This window comes from Pyxicephalus adspersus, chromosome 1 (assembly GCF_032062135.1).
Source record: "Pyxicephalus adspersus chromosome 1, UCB_Pads_2.0, whole genome shotgun sequence".
Lineage (NCBI taxonomy): Eukaryota > Metazoa > Chordata > Amphibia > Anura > Pyxicephalidae > Pyxicephalus > Pyxicephalus adspersus.
Genome location: NC_092858.1, coordinates 21,216,456 through 21,234,703, shown reverse-complemented (window position 1 = coordinate 21,234,703; position 18,248 = coordinate 21,216,456). Strand labels below are relative to the sequence as shown.

At 37.1% G+C, this 18,248-nt stretch overlaps 1 protein-coding gene across 1 annotated transcript; it reads left to right on the top strand.

Moving 5' to 3' along the window:
• The first annotated feature begins 161 nt into the window (after positions 1-161).
• RNASEH2B (ribonuclease H2 subunit B) lies at positions 162-14,920 on the top strand. Its single transcript, XM_072403583.1, has 11 exons — positions 162-389; positions 2,157-2,228; positions 3,908-4,015; positions 6,652-6,728; positions 7,182-7,299; positions 8,134-8,198; positions 9,598-9,656; positions 11,596-11,712; positions 12,553-12,595; positions 12,885-12,959; positions 14,654-14,920. The coding sequence occupies exons 1-11, from the start codon at positions 326-328 to the stop codon at positions 14,759-14,761; spliced, it is 906 nt and encodes a 301-aa protein (XP_072259684.1). The 5' UTR covers positions 162-325; the 3' UTR covers positions 14,762-14,920.
• Positions 14,921-18,248: the final 3,328 nt, after the last annotated feature.

The following is an 18,248-nucleotide window of genomic DNA, read 5'->3' as shown; positions in this document are numbered from 1 at the left end:
ATCCTGCTCATGTTCTGCACACAGGAAGCCCAGCTAACTCTCCTTCCTGCAACAATGTATGCACATGCGGACTCTACCAACTACCCGGGAGGGGTGCTCCGTACTGTATCCGGGAAAAATAGGGAACTAGTGTTAGTCAAATCTATCCAAACACAAATTAGAGCACCATGCATATGTTTGTTTAATATTTTCTCAGAGCTCTGTATATGTTTGTATTGTTCTTAGCGATATATAATATATTGGTGCTCTCCTCTCCCCCCTCCTACACACTGACGTGAGGTCCGGAGAGCGCCAAGTTGTAGAGGCCGGAGAGCTGAGTGCAGGAATGATGTCCAGGAAGAAGAAGGCCGGGGATGTGCAGGCAGACCAATGGGTGCTCATAGCTCCAGGTAACGGCACCTGAGGGGCCCATGGCTGGCCTTGTGTCCTCCATAGTGCTAGCAGTGCCTCATACAGCCTTCACTATATAAACAATTCCCAAATCTGCTGTGTGAGCTGCACTGAGCACTTGTATGGGGTTATTATTCATTCACATTGCATGGTCTGCGGGTATAATAATATATATAATATGTATTCTGATATCTGTGAATATTATGTGGTAAATTGGTGAATTTGCATTGTTAAATCATTTTTAAACAAATTGCTAAGGGCTGATGTTACAAACTAACAAGGTTTAGAATTATTATTATTAATAAACATGTTTTATATAGCACCAACATATTATGCACCGCTGTACATTAAATAGGATTTGCAAATGACAGTGACACAAGAGGAGAGGACCCTGCCCAGAAGAGCTTACAATCTAGGAGGTTTGGGATGATAGATATGTATATTTAAATAATGACACATGTTTAGATATACATTAAAAAAAATCAATAAATCCACCATGGTGAGTTAATGAATGATGTCACACGTTAGATTCACCCAAAATGAAAACGACCCTTTGTCTCAGACAAGAATCATCTGAACTATGTACAAGGGGGTGCTGAGAAGTACGAGGGGGTGCTGAGAAGTACGAGGGGGTGCTGAGAAGTTCCTGGCTTTGCCCCCTTCCAGATGAAAAAGAAAAATGAGTGTGGGGACATATGACAGCCTAATATCTTAGTATGTAACTGCAAATATCAGCTCTTTGCAATTCCTAAAACTGTTTTTTTCTTTTAGTGAGAAGCGGTGATGGCAGAGGCACAAGCACAAGCAAGTTTCACGTGGTTGGAGTTATGATGTTTTTGTTTCTCCAGGGAAAGGAAGGACACTTCACCCCCATTGTTAGTGACATCTCAGTGTGAATTTCCTTTGCTGACTTTCCCTGGAGAAACAAAAATTTCATAAAGGCCCGTAACTCCAAAGTTTCACGTTGTTGGAGTTACGGGCCGTCATGAAGTTTTTGTTTCTCCAGGAAAAGGAAGGACACATCTCCCCCAGTGTTTGTGACATCTCAGTGTGAATGTCCTTTGCTGACTTTCCCTGGAGAAACAAAAACATCATAACTCCAAGGACGTGAAACTTGCTTGTGCCTCTGCCATCACAGCTTCTCACTAAAAGAAAAAAAAGTTTTAAGAATCGCAAAGACCTGATATTTGCACAGAGACAGACTAAGATATTAGGCTGTCATATGCCCCCACACTCTATTTCATCTGGAAGAGGGCAAAGCCAGAAACTTCTCTGCACCCCTCGTATATAGCTTTAGGATCACCAAGTAAAAAGAAAGGAAAATAAATGCACCACGTCTAAGGAATGGTAAGCTGGTACATTTTTATATTTTTGTTCTGGGGTTCACACTGTAAAGTGTGATTGCTGCTCATTATTCATTCGTGTGATGTTCTTGTGCACAGCACCTCGTACAGTGTAAAGGAGACCTCACTATTGGCTGCTTTAAAACTAAAAAAAAAAATAATAATAATTGTCTCTGTTGCAGGATTTTCTTTCACCTTGTTCTAGTACCATTAGTACCAGTGACAAGGAATTATCGAGACAATTACAATGGATGAATCTCACATCGCACATATTTAATTATGGTGCATGGTATGCATTCTATGATGGTGTTAGGTTAAGTCCCAGGAATTGTGCATTATGATGATTATTTGATTTTTCTCTTTTATTATATACAGAAGATTTGTCATACATTGGCAGCTTACGCACGTTTTTTTTTTCTACAGAAACCTTAAAAGATGATGCAAAGAAGCCAAGTGGTAAAACGTTATTTGCCAAGCTGCGCAGTCCGTTGACAGGTGCTGTGAGTTTCTTCGTTCTTAAACTTTCCAAATTTGTATAATGTGAAGGAGGCAGGTTCAAAAACTAGTCCTTGATTCTAGAAGTCTTTTGACTGTAATGTTGGTGGGTGTAAACCAGTAAATAAATATAAATGGTTGTCACTACCAAGCTGTAGAGTTGATATTGTGGTGGCCACCAAAGTAAATAATCAATATTATTTATTCTCCGACTGTGGGAATTGTATTTGCTCCCTGTGTGTAACAATGGTTGTTGTTTCCTTGAGCTGGTGACGTGTCTCCCCCCTTACTTGGCCATTGCATTTGAAGCCTGCTGAGAGTAAAGCTGCGTACACACGTGCAATTCTTGTCGTTGGAAAGGATCTTTCACGATCCTTTCCAACGACAAAGGACTACACGATGCATGAACGGTGCTGTACATACAGCAGCGTTCTGCTCTATGGAGAGGGGAGGGGGAGAATGACGGAGCGGCACCCTGCTGCGCGCTCTCCCCCTTCCCTTTCATTAGGATTGCTCGTCGTTCATCGTTCGTGGATCCGCCAGGACGGATCCACAGACGATGAACGACGCCGACTGTACACACGCCAGATTCTCACCCGATATCTGGCCGATGCCGAGATTATCGGGCGAGAAAAATCTGACGTGTGTACGCAGCTTAACGCATTTCCAGCGTGTTCCCTCATTGGCTTATAGCTTGGCACTTTCTGCTATTTTAAATGCTATTAAATCACTGGTAGGGCCTGTGTCAGTTTCAGAATAATAATAAACATATATAACTATATGGGTACATGACTGCTGTTTATGTCCTGTAAATTCTTCCATTTCACTGTTACTAATATCACTTTGCATTGTTGTTAGTGGACTCCACAGAAAAAACCTGAGCAATGCATGTGTGTAGCTTGTATGACTACTGAAAGAAAGCAAACTTGTATGGCAGGTTAAAACGTTGGCTGTTTATGATTTTGGCATGATTACTATACAGTTTAGTTCATCTTACAAGTAGTTTTATTGTGTTTCATTCATATTATGGTGCAATGTACCTGTGTATGTGAGATCTGCTATACACTGCCTGGATACATTTGTTGGTACCCTGCCACAAAAAGAAGCAAAAATAATTCTTTGAAATAACCTAAAACTGACAAAAGTAACTGGCACCCTTTATCATTTATTCTGTATTTAAAGAGGACCTAAACCCAAATAACAAAGTCAACAGCAGAAACCCTGGGTCCTGGTTGCTTTTTGTTTTAGCTATACACTGTATGGCTCATGCATCATGTGGTGTAGAGCTGCGTATGTGCAGGAGTTACATCATCACAGGCCATTGAGGATCGCCCATCTTCTCGGTGTCCATCATGGAGCCAGTGGTAAAGATGGCACCTTTCTCAAAAGCAGGGTAATCATGTGCAGCTCTCCTACAGCAATGTGCATTCTTGCTGATTATGGCAGAAGCTCACTACCCACCAAAGAGTTCAGTTCCTCTTTAACGAAAAACAAACCTTTTTTCCAACACATTATTTTTAAATAATTTTGCAAAATAAAATGTCATAGAAAATATGATGGGACATATTTGTTGCAGGACTTTCACTGAGAACAATTCTTTTCAGTAAGACTGCTGCACCTGTCCAACAGAATCGTCCTTGGCTGTGTAATGAGACATTTATGTTTTCTACCTTTTACAGAAAAAGGCACCATGTTCCTGTTTATTAACTCTACACAGCAGATCTGTGAATTGAAAGCTTTCCAGGAAGAATACCGATCTTGGTTTATAGGTCAAACAGTTCAACAAGGTAAGAGCCTTAGGCCCTAGTCTTCAGAGATAGCTGAATAACAATTAGCACAGAAGGATACACGTCTTTTGTGTGACTGAACAGTATTACCAATGTTTCTGGACTTGTGGGTTCCTGTATATATGTCAAGTACCAAATCAGATGGTTTCAGTAACAAAGGCAGGGCTGTAAATCCAGAAAGCAGTGAACATTACTAGGTATGGCCATGTGCTGGATGACAAGCTATAGACATGAGATTTAGCAGTAATGGAGCTCCCTGCATAGGAGCAGTAACAGGATGCATGGCAGGGGTAACAGTTCTGTATTCAGGAGCAGTGCAGCATTGTTGCCACAACACCACCGGAAACTGTGTTAGGTGAGTTTTATTGGTAGAATTGGAAGTTTTGTGGGACTTTCTAGTGAAAACAGAAGCACTTATATTCAGGTGACTCATTACAAATATTTTTTTTTTATTGGGAGACCATAATTTAACTGTTAGGAGAAGTTTATAAGAGCTAACATGCACAAATATGTTTTAAAGTTCCATAGCAGCAAACTAATATTTTAGTTTTGGCTGGATGCTTTCATTGAGATTGCCATCTGCTTTTTATATTGCTCAAGAACCTGAGACATGGCAATTGTACAGCAGATTCTGCACCTTTGCCAGCCTTCCATGGCATGTAAAAGGGTTATCCCTTTCCCTGTTTACTTGGGTAGAGCCAGGAACTTTGGTTAAAGGTTGTAAGATCTCTATATTGGACTTGAATTGGATTATTCAAGCCAAGCAGTATCAATGGAGAAGTAAAAAAAAAAACCTTTAGCGGATAATAAGCTGTCTGTACAGTTATGTGAGCTTTGTTGTCTATTGAAATATATGCATGTTGCCTCTGATGTGATATGGGCAAGTATAACAGTTACTGGCATTTTGGGCTTGATTTATTAAAGCTCTCCAAGGCTGAAAAGGATACCATTTCATCAGTAAACCTGGGCGATCCAACAAAGTTGGAATGGATCTGGTCCAGGATTGAAAACATTTGCTTAACAAATAGCTAATGACTTTTAGGAAATCTATTCCAAGTTTGTTCGATCACCCAGGTTCACTGAAGAAAGTGTATTTTCTCCAGCCTTGGAGAGCTTTATTAAATCAGGCCCGTTGATAGGTAATCATTTGTTAAAGAAAAAAAAAGGTGTCCTTAGAAGATGATTCACAATGATTCTTAAGTGCAGGAATGAGCAATCCTGATATTCATTTTGGTGATTATCTGTCATCTTCTATCATGTGGACATATGTGATTACACTATGAACGAACAATGCACACAACTTGAATGTGTGATCAGTAGACATGGGATCTTTACAGGATCACAACAGCAGTCCGCCTATCTCTGTGAATGGTTGCATCTTTACCATATGTACAACATCATGGGTTGATATGTCATTTTTTGCATACACTTGTCCATTTAGCATGTTAACATTTATCTAACATGTTTACTGCTGAAGGTTGTCTTCTGTCCCTCAGCAAGGTCTTCTACAGCAGCATTCGCCAACCAGTGGTCCATGAGAACATTTTGGTGATCCACAGAAAAATGTGGGCATTATTTGGAATTTGTATGTTTTATTATTAGGAAAACAAATATAATATTAATAAATTCTTATATTCAAAATTACAATTTTCACCTTAATATTGCACTAAATTCATGAACTGTACTAGAGACGGAAAAACAAGGGAGGCGCAGTGTGACGTCTGTGTAGTCTTAAGTTGCCGAGCCGCACGCTTCAGTATTGTTTCCACCATTACAACAGTCACCCCGCTCATACCAATTCTCATCCGATTGTTTTATTTCATTTGTTTATTTCTCAGATACTCTTTTAGGTAAGTATGGCCATAACTGTGTATTTTCTTTAACTGTTACATTTAATGGCATCAAATAGTTTGACTTTCGTAACTATCATTTCTTGTTGGTCTTAGATTGGAATGAAAGAAACCCATAATGAGTTAGAAAAAGCAAACAAATATTTTATAGTATAGTAATACTCCACATAACTGTGAGCTGAGCAATGAATCAGAGACTCCAAAGTCCTTGTCAAGGACTATTAGGAAGATCATTATTTTACAAATGTATTTAGCATTTTTTAAAAAATCATATTAATGGTCTGTGGGATTTAAAATTCTGAATTTAGTGGTCCGTGAGGTCAGAAAGGTTTGCAACCACTGTTTTGGAGGGCCATTTTAACCATTATCTTCTCTTTGTCTATGACTGTAGCAAACATATTAATTCCTTTTTTTTTATTCCATTTTTTTCTTATCACATGTGTTTTTTGTATGAGGAGCTCAGCAGTCAGAAACCTGAGCCCAAACCGGCAGTGCCAAGGTTTCTCTATATTTCCTGGATATCTTGAATGCTGGGCTCTTTACTAAAAGACCCAATGCAGATAAATGATAACTAATTTGTATCCAGCCTTTTTGTAATTTTTGTTTTGTAAAGGTTGTTGATTAAACTTTAAAATATAGTATTACTGATAGTGTTATGGTTGCATGCTAAAAGGGTTAAATATTAGGAATACAGCAAAGATTGGTTTTACTGTCTTTAAGAAAAAAAAATGATCCCGAAGTACAAAACCCGGTTTCATGTTTGTGTTTTTTTTTCTTTTGTTGTAGATGGCAGATTGCTATATGCAACCCCAGTGGATCCTCTGTTTCTGGTGTTATACTACCTTATAAAGGCAGACAAAGAGGTATAGTAGTGTTTGTATATTCATGTAAATAAAGGTTTTACTAGTCAGTGAGTATATACGTCAACAGGGAACATGTGATCATCTACCCAAAACTATTATGTGATGTTGTCTTAACCTCCTCAACCTGTTTCTTTTTACTCACAAGTATTATTTTTAAAATGTTTGATGCTGTTTATATACACACCGAAATGAAGTGCATACCTTTGCATCCTTGCTTTTTATATTAGCTCTATCATGAATATTATGCAAACAAAACTCAGATCTACTTCCTGCTCTCCACCCATTTTTGATTTATGACTGGAAAAATGTCAACCAAAACTCTTATTTGATGGACAGCTTGAACAAAGGTTTTCTATCCTAGATTTCTGAGATTGTACTTGTTACTCTCAGCATGTCATTATCTCTGATCATTTTGCATTCTCATTAGTAATTATTTCATTTTTTGTCTTTTAGCAAGGAAAATTTCAGCCCGCTGAACAGATTGTGGTAGATGAAGACTTTCCATCCTGTAACTTGTTGTTGCAGTGCACTCAAGTAGAGCAGTCACTCCATCATGTGACAGAAGAAAAAGGTGCTTTCATCTTAACTTTCTTGGGAAGTTAACTTCACTTAAAGTGTGTAGACATTCATACATTATAGTATGTGTATTAGGGAGCCAAACTTTTCAAAAACTTTCAAATACTTTTCAAAAATTGGTGTTTTCTTTTTAAGAACAGTAGCTGTGGTAAAATCGCTCTACAGGTTCTTTAGACAAATGTATGTTTTTCGTAATTGAATAGTTTTGTGTTGATTTTTTTCTTTCAACGAAGGTTCATGGTATGAATACTCCTGGCTGTCCCTTACTCTTGCTATAAAATATATATTATTCCTAGCCTAGGCAACATCCATATCACCAGGGATTAGCTTTTCCTTCCTAAAATATTTTCAATTCTATGATTAACTCCATCTGCCTATTGTGATTCCAGTAATTAAAACCGGTTAGATTGGCAGCAGTCTTTATCTGTATTGCCTTACAGGGCATAATCTCCCTATTTTCTGAGATATTTGATTGTAGAAAAGCCTTTCTTTTTAATCAATCCTTGTTAGTTTAACATTTTGCTTTAAAGGGCACCTTACATGAAAGAAAAGTATGCCATACTGTTTCTGGCTTTAATATTTCACTGACCCAGAACAAACATGCAGCAAATGAAAGCCAGCGAAAGGTCTAAATTACTTATATAATATATTTCCTCTGCTAGGTATCTAGCAATTTCACCTGGATCAGTCAGCAGAAGCCTCAGGACAGGTTTACTTAGAGCCTTGTGATGGTCTAATAAGAATATAAATGATTCATTCAGAGAGAAATATATAGGTGTAACAAAAGAAGGCAGGTTAACATTTGTCATTGAATTTTCTTTTCTTCTAGAAATTGGCAGCAAGAAGTTTTATAAATACAGCAAGGAAAAAACATTAGCCTGGCTTAAGAAAAAGGTAACTTTTTTCACATTAACTGTTAAGAGTGCATTTTATTTTGGTGACCTAATGTGATTTTATGTCCAGTATATTCCTGTTTTGTGTGAGCTACGGATTGACTGATCAAGTTATTAAAGCTTCGTAATGATTGCATATACCTATTTTGAAAAGCATGACAAAAACAAATTATTATATTTAAAATTTCTTTCTGTAGATTGCATAGTCACCTTAATTGAGGTTGGTTCTTCTCTCCTAAGGCCTAATACACAAGCCAATTTGCGCTTCCAGAATATTTAATCGGACATGTTGGTACATATCAATCAAAAGTGCACAAACAACCGAGCAAATCCAGTCTGGAGCTCCCATCCATAACCCCACTGCCAGCAATGTGAAGGGCAGAAAACCATACACATTCGTGCCATCTAAGGCTTTATACACACTTGCAATAATCGATGTTGGAAAGGATCTTTCACAATCCTTTCCAACGACAAAAGACTGAACGATGCATGAACGAGCGCTCTACATACATCTGCTCAATGGAGAGGGGCAGAACGACAGAACGGCACTCCGCTGCGCTCTCTCCCTTCACTTTCATCCGCCAGAACGGATCCATGAACAACGAGTGCTGTTCAGACACCAGAGTCTCGTCCGATATTGTCCTTGAGGCGATTAATAGACAAAAATAAGCTGCCGTGTGTACGTAGCCTAAGGGATCAAATCCATATGGGTTGATAAAGCAATTTCAGTGTATATGGTACTCTAGACACAGGAGTCATATTTTTTTAAATAACAATTATTTACTGTTTACAGTTTACTAAAGTGAAATGAATTTATTAATTTGACATTAATAGTTGGTTGGATGTCGTCATAACTTTTCATATCACAACCACAAATAATGTTGCTCTGACCCTCCAAACATGCATATCCCTATACCCTGTATGTCCCTATACCCTGTATGTCCCTATACCCTGTTCTAGCCAGCTGCATCCTTTGGATGTAAAACAAATTGGATAATATCCTTATCATAGGGGTAGGAGCAAGGGTAGTCCAGCCTGTCTGATTTTAATACTTTGAAACACTGACCTGAAACAAAGTCAGAAGCAATTTTGAACTCTTGAAAATTTTGAAATTTGCATACCTAGTCAAGGATAATAATAATCTTGTAGAGCCATGGAAAAGCCAGGCAACTTATTTTCTTATTTCTGTTTTCTTATAAAGGTGCACACCAAAAATTCTTATTTTTTTTCCAATGCAGGATGTCCTTGATCTTTAGTTCCTATTAAAAAATATTTCTAGAATGGCAGAGTATTACAGCTTCATGGTAAACTTTAAATGGGGTTGGGTTGAAAATTACATTTCTTTTGTAAGCTCAGTAATGATTATGCTTGATGAAATGTTGCTTTAATGTCTTTTATAGGTTGACCAGACTGTTAAAGTTTTAAAAACCACTGAAGTGAGTGTGGGTGGCACTTCAAAGTTATTTCTTTTTTTCCCCCTTCAAGTCAATTTCCCTTCATATAAAAAGAAACAAATAAATCAGTGGAAATAATAATTAAGTGGTTTCAAAGTTTCTGCAGTTCACTGCAAGTAGCAATAATCATTCCAGAAGGAGCCACTAATGTGTTTACACTGTCATGTGTGCTTTTTTCCATTTATTTGCAGTCTTATATTACCAGGGATACCAGGATCCACAAATTCTACTTTCAGGCTCTGATATTTTCAGACTTCATGGTTTGACACACCTTTTGGTATACACCCGCTCTAGGTATTTTAGGTCATGTTTGAGTTGGGACTGGTTTGAGTTGCAATCAGACATATTGCTGTTTCTGTAAATAGAAGAGGATTCTTTATATTGAAAGGTAATTTTTACCATGTCCTGCATATGTCCAAAATTGAAGGAGATTTGGGAAGACTTTAGTCTAGGGAATTGCCAGGAGGTGTTTTATTTCTTAGATGCTCCTTTACTTGTGTGAATAGTCTGATTTTTCACTGTTCATTTAGAATTATAGAACTTGTCTTTCAATAAAGAAGTCTGAATTAGTGCAAACCTTAAATGATCTGCCTTCTTTAAAGAAGAGTTTGATGTGCAACATCTTGCAGTATTCTAATAACAGAATAATACTAAAGCAGCAAGTAGGAGGGAAGGGGGGTATGCAACAACTCTACCAAGCGTGCAAAATGTGTGATTTAGAAGAAAAAAGGTTTTGTATATTTTTTTTTTTTTTAGTTATTTTTAATTATTCTTTTTAAATTGTTCTTCATATCATATGTGGATAGAACATACCTCTAATAAATCTTTTTGTTAATATTAATAAACAGGATTTATATAGCGCCAAAATATTACGCAGCTCTGTATATTAAATAGGGGTTGCTAATGACAGACAAATACAGACCGTGACACAGGAGGAGAGGACCCTGCCCCGAAGAGCTTACAGGAGGGGGAGATATGTAGTGTTATCAGTACAGCTAACTATTAAAATCAAACGTAAAGAGGGTCTATATGGAGACATGCTGTAGGCTGCCATTTCTGACCTGGTTCTAATAAAACTAGCCTGATGCCTAGCTAGTGTTCTGATTCTCATTCTTTTAATAATTTCTGAATTGCTGACCCAGAATAAACATGCAGTTAAGGTGTTTAGCCGATTGTGCTATAGCTTATGTCATGGGTATTTGCATGCTTGTGTTACAAAAACTAAAAGATTGTCTCTACATCTAGGTATGTATCATAATCTCTCAGTATAGGTCCTTTTTAAGTAGATTTTAGGTGTTAGTGCACTTGTAACAACACTGTTAAGTCTGTGACGGTTATGATTTCAGTTTTCAGTACCAATACAGAAAGTTTTAGCAAAACAAATCTTACTTAACATTTGCGTGTCATTGCTGCTCAGGCCATATAATGGAAAATAAACCTGTTTCCATTTCAATACTAGTTTTGGGTAAAGTGTGGAAGTGTTAGACATTCTTTATGCCTCCTGAGGACACATTTGTAATCTTGGCAAATGAATGATGGTGATGGGGGGAAAACAATTAAATTCTGCACCATATAATTACATTTAGCAGATCTGTTTTTGTCTTAGGATGCCTACATAGTGCAAACATCAAAAACTAGTAGTAAATAAACAAGTATGTAACCATTGACAGCAGGCAATTCTCATAGATATAAAGGGAAATGTATTATGTGGAATTGGAGTATGATCTGATAGTTCCCCTTTCTATCCTGGGATTCTTGTTTGCTATAGAAATGTGCAATCTACTTTATTGGTACTGCCATGTACTTAAATGCACTTAAATGAACACTGTTGTAGGCATACATTCATAATGCATCAAAATGTTGATGTGCTTTTGAACTAAAAGCAGAACTTTAAGTACTGTAAAATATGCAGGCAATGTACAAAGTGTGAACATTAACTTAAAGTTTGTCAAATTTTTGTTATCTGTCTTTTTTGACAGAGGACTACCTCCGGTATGCTCATGGCCTCATATCAGAATATATAGCAGAAGAACTTCGCACTGAACTGTCCAAATATCTAAAGTAAGATTTGCATCCTACTTACAGACATTTTGTATGATTGAAATATAATTTTAGTACTAGAATGGTGCTTTCTAGTGTTTGTCACATCTCTGGATACCCTTCCCATCACCCAAAAAACCTAATCTGTGGAGCCTGCACAGTCCTTCTGGAAAGATTCCAGTGAAACAGAGCGTAGCTGAGGTCTTCCAAGAAGACACCAATGGAATATACTGGAGTGCCTTCTTGTGTATTTCTGCCCTTCATGGGACATCATAATCATCATCACGTGATGTCATGCCCCCAAATGGGAAGGGTGTAAGGCAAGCATAATTCCACATTTTGTAATTAAAGGTCCATTTTTGGGGACCCAAAGAATGTAAGGGAAGCTTCTATTTTATTGCAAAGTCTGCTTGAAGAACTTTGTGTAGATTAAAAATATAGTAAACATATAAACATATTTGTAAAGAAGTTACCGGTAGAGGACTCTGGAATTTATAATGCTGTTCTTGGTCCTTCAGTTTGCATGTAGCAAAATGCTTGGCATTCCATAAGTCATACAGTATGCATGTAATCTGTAGGTGGTTTTGCTGATAGTACTAAACAGTGATGTTTTATCTACAAAATGTGATGATATTTAGCTGATTCGCATCAGTCAGGTGGAACTGCAATCTGAAATGAAAAGGCCATTTTACCATAAATGTAATAAATTAACTGAAGTAACTAGGTTCCCCTTTTCCAGGTAGAAAATGTAGGATTTCATTGTTCATCTAATAAAGGGAAATAATTTACCAAAGTTTGGGGGGAAATGTTGTGGTAATTTAAATATTTGACAATTCTTTTTTTTTTTTTTTTTTAATTCAGCCTGCCTGATATCTCCAGTCCTACTCCTGAACCCCCCACAAAGGTAAATGACGTAGAAAAGAATGTTTACTGCAATGGAGTGTTTGTGGTTTCACAAAATTTAACTAACACCTTTCCTACTTTTGTTTATTGAAATGCACTAAAAATTTTACTTTCACTTTATCAGAAACGCTTCCATTTTATCAGGCAATAACTGATCAGCAATGGCTGAGTTTTCGTTTCATATTTTACTTTGCATTGACCAATATTTCCCACTGTAACTAATGGGAAGTTTTCTGAAAATGGTAACAGAGTAGTAAATTGAGTAAAACTTCCTCAATCTAAATTTTCAGAAAAGAAAAATCTCTGACAAACCCGTGGAAGCAGAAGAGGACTACACAAAATTTAATTCCAGTTCAACAAAAAAGGTGGGTATTTTATTCTTCCCAGTCTTTGCATTTTTTAAAGAAAGCCAGTTTTAATGTTTATTGTGTCGGGATTTAGCATCAAATGAACTCACAGCAGAGAGGTATTTCAGACACTTTTCCATTTTAAGGGCGCTTTGCCCACTTTTATTTACAAATAACTCGCAAGGGATCACAGCATTACATGCAAAAAACACCCAAGTTTAGCCTACGGCTCTGGTGAGACCTACTATCAGCTTACAGGCTGCACACAGACTTTGCAGCTGGCCCACCTTGCCTCAGGCTGCAAACTTCCCCCCTCCCTGGCTCAAAGGCAGGTGGCTTTTTAATATCGGGGGCCAGGTGTTTCCTAGCCAAAATTTCTGACCTGCAAAAAGGAGGGCTTGCTGGCCCACCTGTTCCATCCAGGATGCTTCAGTTCTGGATCCCAAATATAGGGCTGCAATTCTGCAGCAATACAATTAATATTAGACCTATCCTAGCCTTTTAATCCCTTTTCCAGGAAAACCTGGGGTTCATTGGCATCATAATTCTTTGTGGTACAATTGCTTAGAGGCCACTTTTCCATGAACAATATAGTGGTAATAATGTACAGACAATCTCCTAACTTTATCATGAAGGATTCTGACATTTGCAATTCAATGTACAGCGCTGCGTAATATGCTGGCGCTATAAAAATCCTGTTTTTTCTTCATTTTGTTCATAATTGTATTTTGAAGGACTCTCTTGGATTTTAAAGAGTTACCTTTGGAATATCGTCTTTACCTAGTCATTTGATGCAAAACAATATTCATAGTTTCATTAAAAAAAAAGGTTGGCCTGATTCTGTGATTCAGCTTTGCTTATTCCTACTTATGCTCTGCTTCCACCTCTATGCTTATATGCACTTTATAATCAGTGTGATTGCATGATACTTTAAACACAAGTAATTTTGGTTTGAGCAATTGGAGAGAACAATTTACAGTTCCCACTTATAGTTGAACAGATATTTTTCAGTGTAAGGATGCCCGGAAAGATAAGACAATGGTAACATGGAGGAGCAATCTGACCACTCCTATTGTTCTCCTGGCACAGAAACTCTTTTGCTCAGATTGCTGGAGATTAAGAAGAAGTAGTATAGACTGAAATTACCTGCATGCATATTCCAGATGAAACAGTGGTTGTTGCAATAGCTACCCCTAAAACCTTACTTCTGTCTCAGAAAGGCCAATCATCCCTTTCCTAACCCCATTGATGTGAGGTTACCACGCAAACTGACGGTCAGATGGTTGCTAATTAATGTCAGTGGGTATTGGCAGACTGAAAGTTTTTATGATCGCTGTGGGGTCCACTTTACTGCCATAAATTGGTAATACATGTGACTGTTTATATTAATTTTTCATTATTCTGAATTACCATGCATGTTGGGAAATCCATGGAAATGATAGGGTTATTATTATAAATAAACAGTATTTATATAACACCAACATAATACGCAGCCCTGTACATTAAATAGGGGTTGTAAATGATAGACAGATACAGACAGTGACACAGAAGCAGGAGAGGACCCTGCCCCAAAGAGCTTACAATTGAAGAGATATATTTTCCATGTTATATATTCCAGTAAAAAACACACACTTCTTTATTTTCTAACATGTAAAATGTATAAACCAGCTTCTAAGTCATTTAATATTTTGCTTGTGTTGTTGCTCTTATAGACAAATAGCAAGATGACTGCTGCCCAGAAATCCCTGGCTAAGGTGGACAAAACTGGGATGAAAAACATATCTTCTTTTTTTAGTCCAAAGGGGAAGAGCAAAAAATAGAAAATGTGGGAAGGAATGTTGGTTAATATGACAGATAAGATGTTTTATTTAATAAAAAAAAAGTTATTTTTGAATCATTTACATTTTGTTGTTTTGAAACTGAGCATGTATTTTGTATGCTACAAGAATTGAATTTGTAGTAAAAACCTTTTCAATGAATACGTGTTTGGATTGTATTTTCTGGTAAACACTGATTCAACCTCAGCAATTACTATAGTAAAGAAAAGTTTTGTGCAAGTGCATCCTTCACTGTACAGAAGCAACTATCAAGGGGGCTTTGGACACCTAGCAAGCAAGTTACGGTACATACAAGTAGGAAACTTTGGTGGAAATGCAGAATATGTGAAAGTTATTGTTTTTTGCCATGACAGTAGTCCTTTTTTTGCATATAGACTGGACAATGCTCAGCTATGATTCTTACAGACATTGACATCCTGCTGAAATTGAAAGTTTGTCTGAAGGATCTGTGACCAGAAATTCTGAATGAACTCTTCGTGCAACGCTATGCAACCTTACATATTGCTATACACCTGCATCTGAATGAACCCTCTGCACACTGCTATACACTTATATTTCTATACATCCACATCTATATGGACACTGCTATACACCCTTATATATTTTTAGACACCCACATCTTAACGAACCCTTTGCAGCAAACTGCTATACACCATTATATTTTTCCATACACCCACATCCTAATGAACCCTCTGCACACTGCTATACATCATTACATATTTCTATTTATCCAAAAGAACCCTCAGCACACTGCTATACGCCAATATATATTTCTTTACACCCACATCTATATGGATACTGCTAGACACCATTATAAAATTCTATACACCCACATCTTAATAAACTATTTGCAGCACTCTGCTATGCAACCTTACATATTGCTGTACATCCACACTTGAAGGAACTCTGCACACTGCTACACACCTTTACATATTTCTAGCAGGCTTAGGCATAAAAGCAGATATTCTAAATTTATATTTAATGCAATACATGTTGAGACTGGGACAGCTTCTATCCATGGCCATTTTCTTTTCTATTGTGCAAAATGGCAAATGCCTACCAATCAGGGATTTGCCAGAGCAGGGTCACTTTTATTCAATTGGCAAGCTCAAGTATATATTGCAATATATGTAAACCACAGATTTCTGATTTATGCCAAAGTTTGCTAGAAATATGTGAGGGTGGCATTGCAGGTTGCAGAGGGATTATTCTGAATTCTCAATGTTGATTATATGGTCACACCTCTTTAGCAACCCGTGCGTTATATGTAAGCTATATGGGTTTGAACAAAGACATTTTTCAGGTTTTAGTATGAAACTGACAGACATTGAAAGCTTCTGCAGTGCTCAGTAGCGGTGAAAATTATTTTGGCTAGATTAAGAAAAATGTCTGCCTTGTGGACAGATAGAAAATCAGTTTGTTCATATCCTAAAATCACACTGCAGTCTGTGGGGGGGTATTTTATCAGAAGAGTAGTGTCTATATCTTGAAGATCACACTATCACCTTGTTACATGCACAGGAGTTTTAAGCTGAGAATATTGAACCCAGATATATTAAACATTTTTGTAAGGCACTACCTATTACTATTATGATTATTTTTAGTGTTCTTTCAAATGTCTTTACAATGCATCAGGTGGGTTTGCTTTGATAGTTTTTTTGGACAAAAACATTCTGTGACCTAAAAGACTGGTAAGTTATAGAACTGAAGTATGGAGTGCAGTTCATCTGCCCACATCCATGTTGCTTGTCCTTTCCACACCATCTCAGTGCTTTAAAAAAAATGCTGCATGTCCATGCAAAGTTGTACTTTCCCCAGTTTCATATTAAGGAGGAAAGTGAGCAAACAGCCCTAGGTCACCCCTAGCCAAGATGAAGTTATTTAGGTAAAAAAGTTTCGGGTGCTTGGTGGGATAGATAATTGTCACCAATCTAGCCAAAATCTTCTGCTTATTTAGTTTAAATTACTTTCTGAATTTTGCATACCCTATATTTGCCTCCATATTAATGTAATATGCTCTCCATCTGTCCTGTAGAAGTAACGGGTTACTAAATTTCCCTGCCAGGGGGTACTTGGTCAGCTGATACCATCTTTTTTTTTAATCTATACATGTAACTATTTCTTATTTTATGCCACTGGAATACAAATACTTGTCCAAGTTCTTAGTAAGGAAAAGTTGTGTCTATGTAAACATAATAAATATCATTAGATAAAAGTTGCTTATGAATATTATATAGTCTTTTATCAAGCCAGTAGGTGGAGCTCTAGGTTGTCTTTCAAGGTTTCCATTCTGTCTAAAATGGAATAGATTCAAAGAAGCTTCTTACAGAGTTCAATAGCAGAAAGGTAAAATGTATGCTCAGAACCAAGAGTTTGAGCAGTGTTGGCTCAGAGAAAGACTCCTAAATGAAATAATTACAAATGTGCCATCACTTTAAATAACCCACAGTGCTCTGGGAATCCCTGGTATAATATTAACTGTTAGCTGCAAAAAAACTTTTGGTTTTATATCCTTTATTAATTAAAAAAGTAAAAAAAAATGACTTACAACTACTGCTATATTTTATATCATGAAAATTACTATCAGATAATACCTACTTACAGTTATTGGACAACAGTTTTTGTTTTATTTTTATAGGATTTCAGTGGGTGCCTTTAAATATAATGTCAGGTGCTTTAATTAGTTTTATCCTTATTTAATAGTAATGATTATTTTTATTATTATTTATTGACAGAACATCATTTTTATACTAAACCTTTAGGCATATTTACACTTTTGGTGCATTAAAATGGATGATATCACAATGCAGTTATTTTCAATGAATACAACTTTTCTTTCCTTTTTCACTTTTTTCATGGTGGTTCAGAGGTTAGCACTCTTCCGTGTTTGTGTGGGTTTCCTCCAGGTACTCCAGTTTCCTCCCACATTCCTAAAACACGCTGTTAGGTTAATTGGCTTCCACTCAAAATTGACCTTAGACTGTAAAGACATATGACTGAGGTAGGGACATTAGATTGAGGGATGGCTAGTGACATGACTAAGGAGTTTGCAAAGCGCTACGTAATATGTCAGCGCTATATAAATACTGGATAATAATAAAAATGCTCACAGGCATTTAACTGGAGCAAATTCCATTACTGTAGACCTGTGTTTCTCAACCAGGGTTCTGTGTATCCCCATGTTTCCTCCAGAGTCTGCTAGGGGTTCCTTGATACCATTGATCTTTTTGGCTGTTAGGGTGACATTCTGCCCACAAGTTGGAAATATAAGAGTCATTCCTCCTATAGATCACCACGCTAAAGTCTAAGTTGTGGATATAGAAAATATAGAAGGGGTTCCCTGAAGACCTGGAAGTTATTTCAAGGGTTCCCCCATGTAAAGGTCAGCTACATCTATTTTGTGTTCAAAGTTTATAGGTGTGAGTATGTCAAAGTAAAAAAGAATCACGCTTTTTTTCTAAAGACTGTC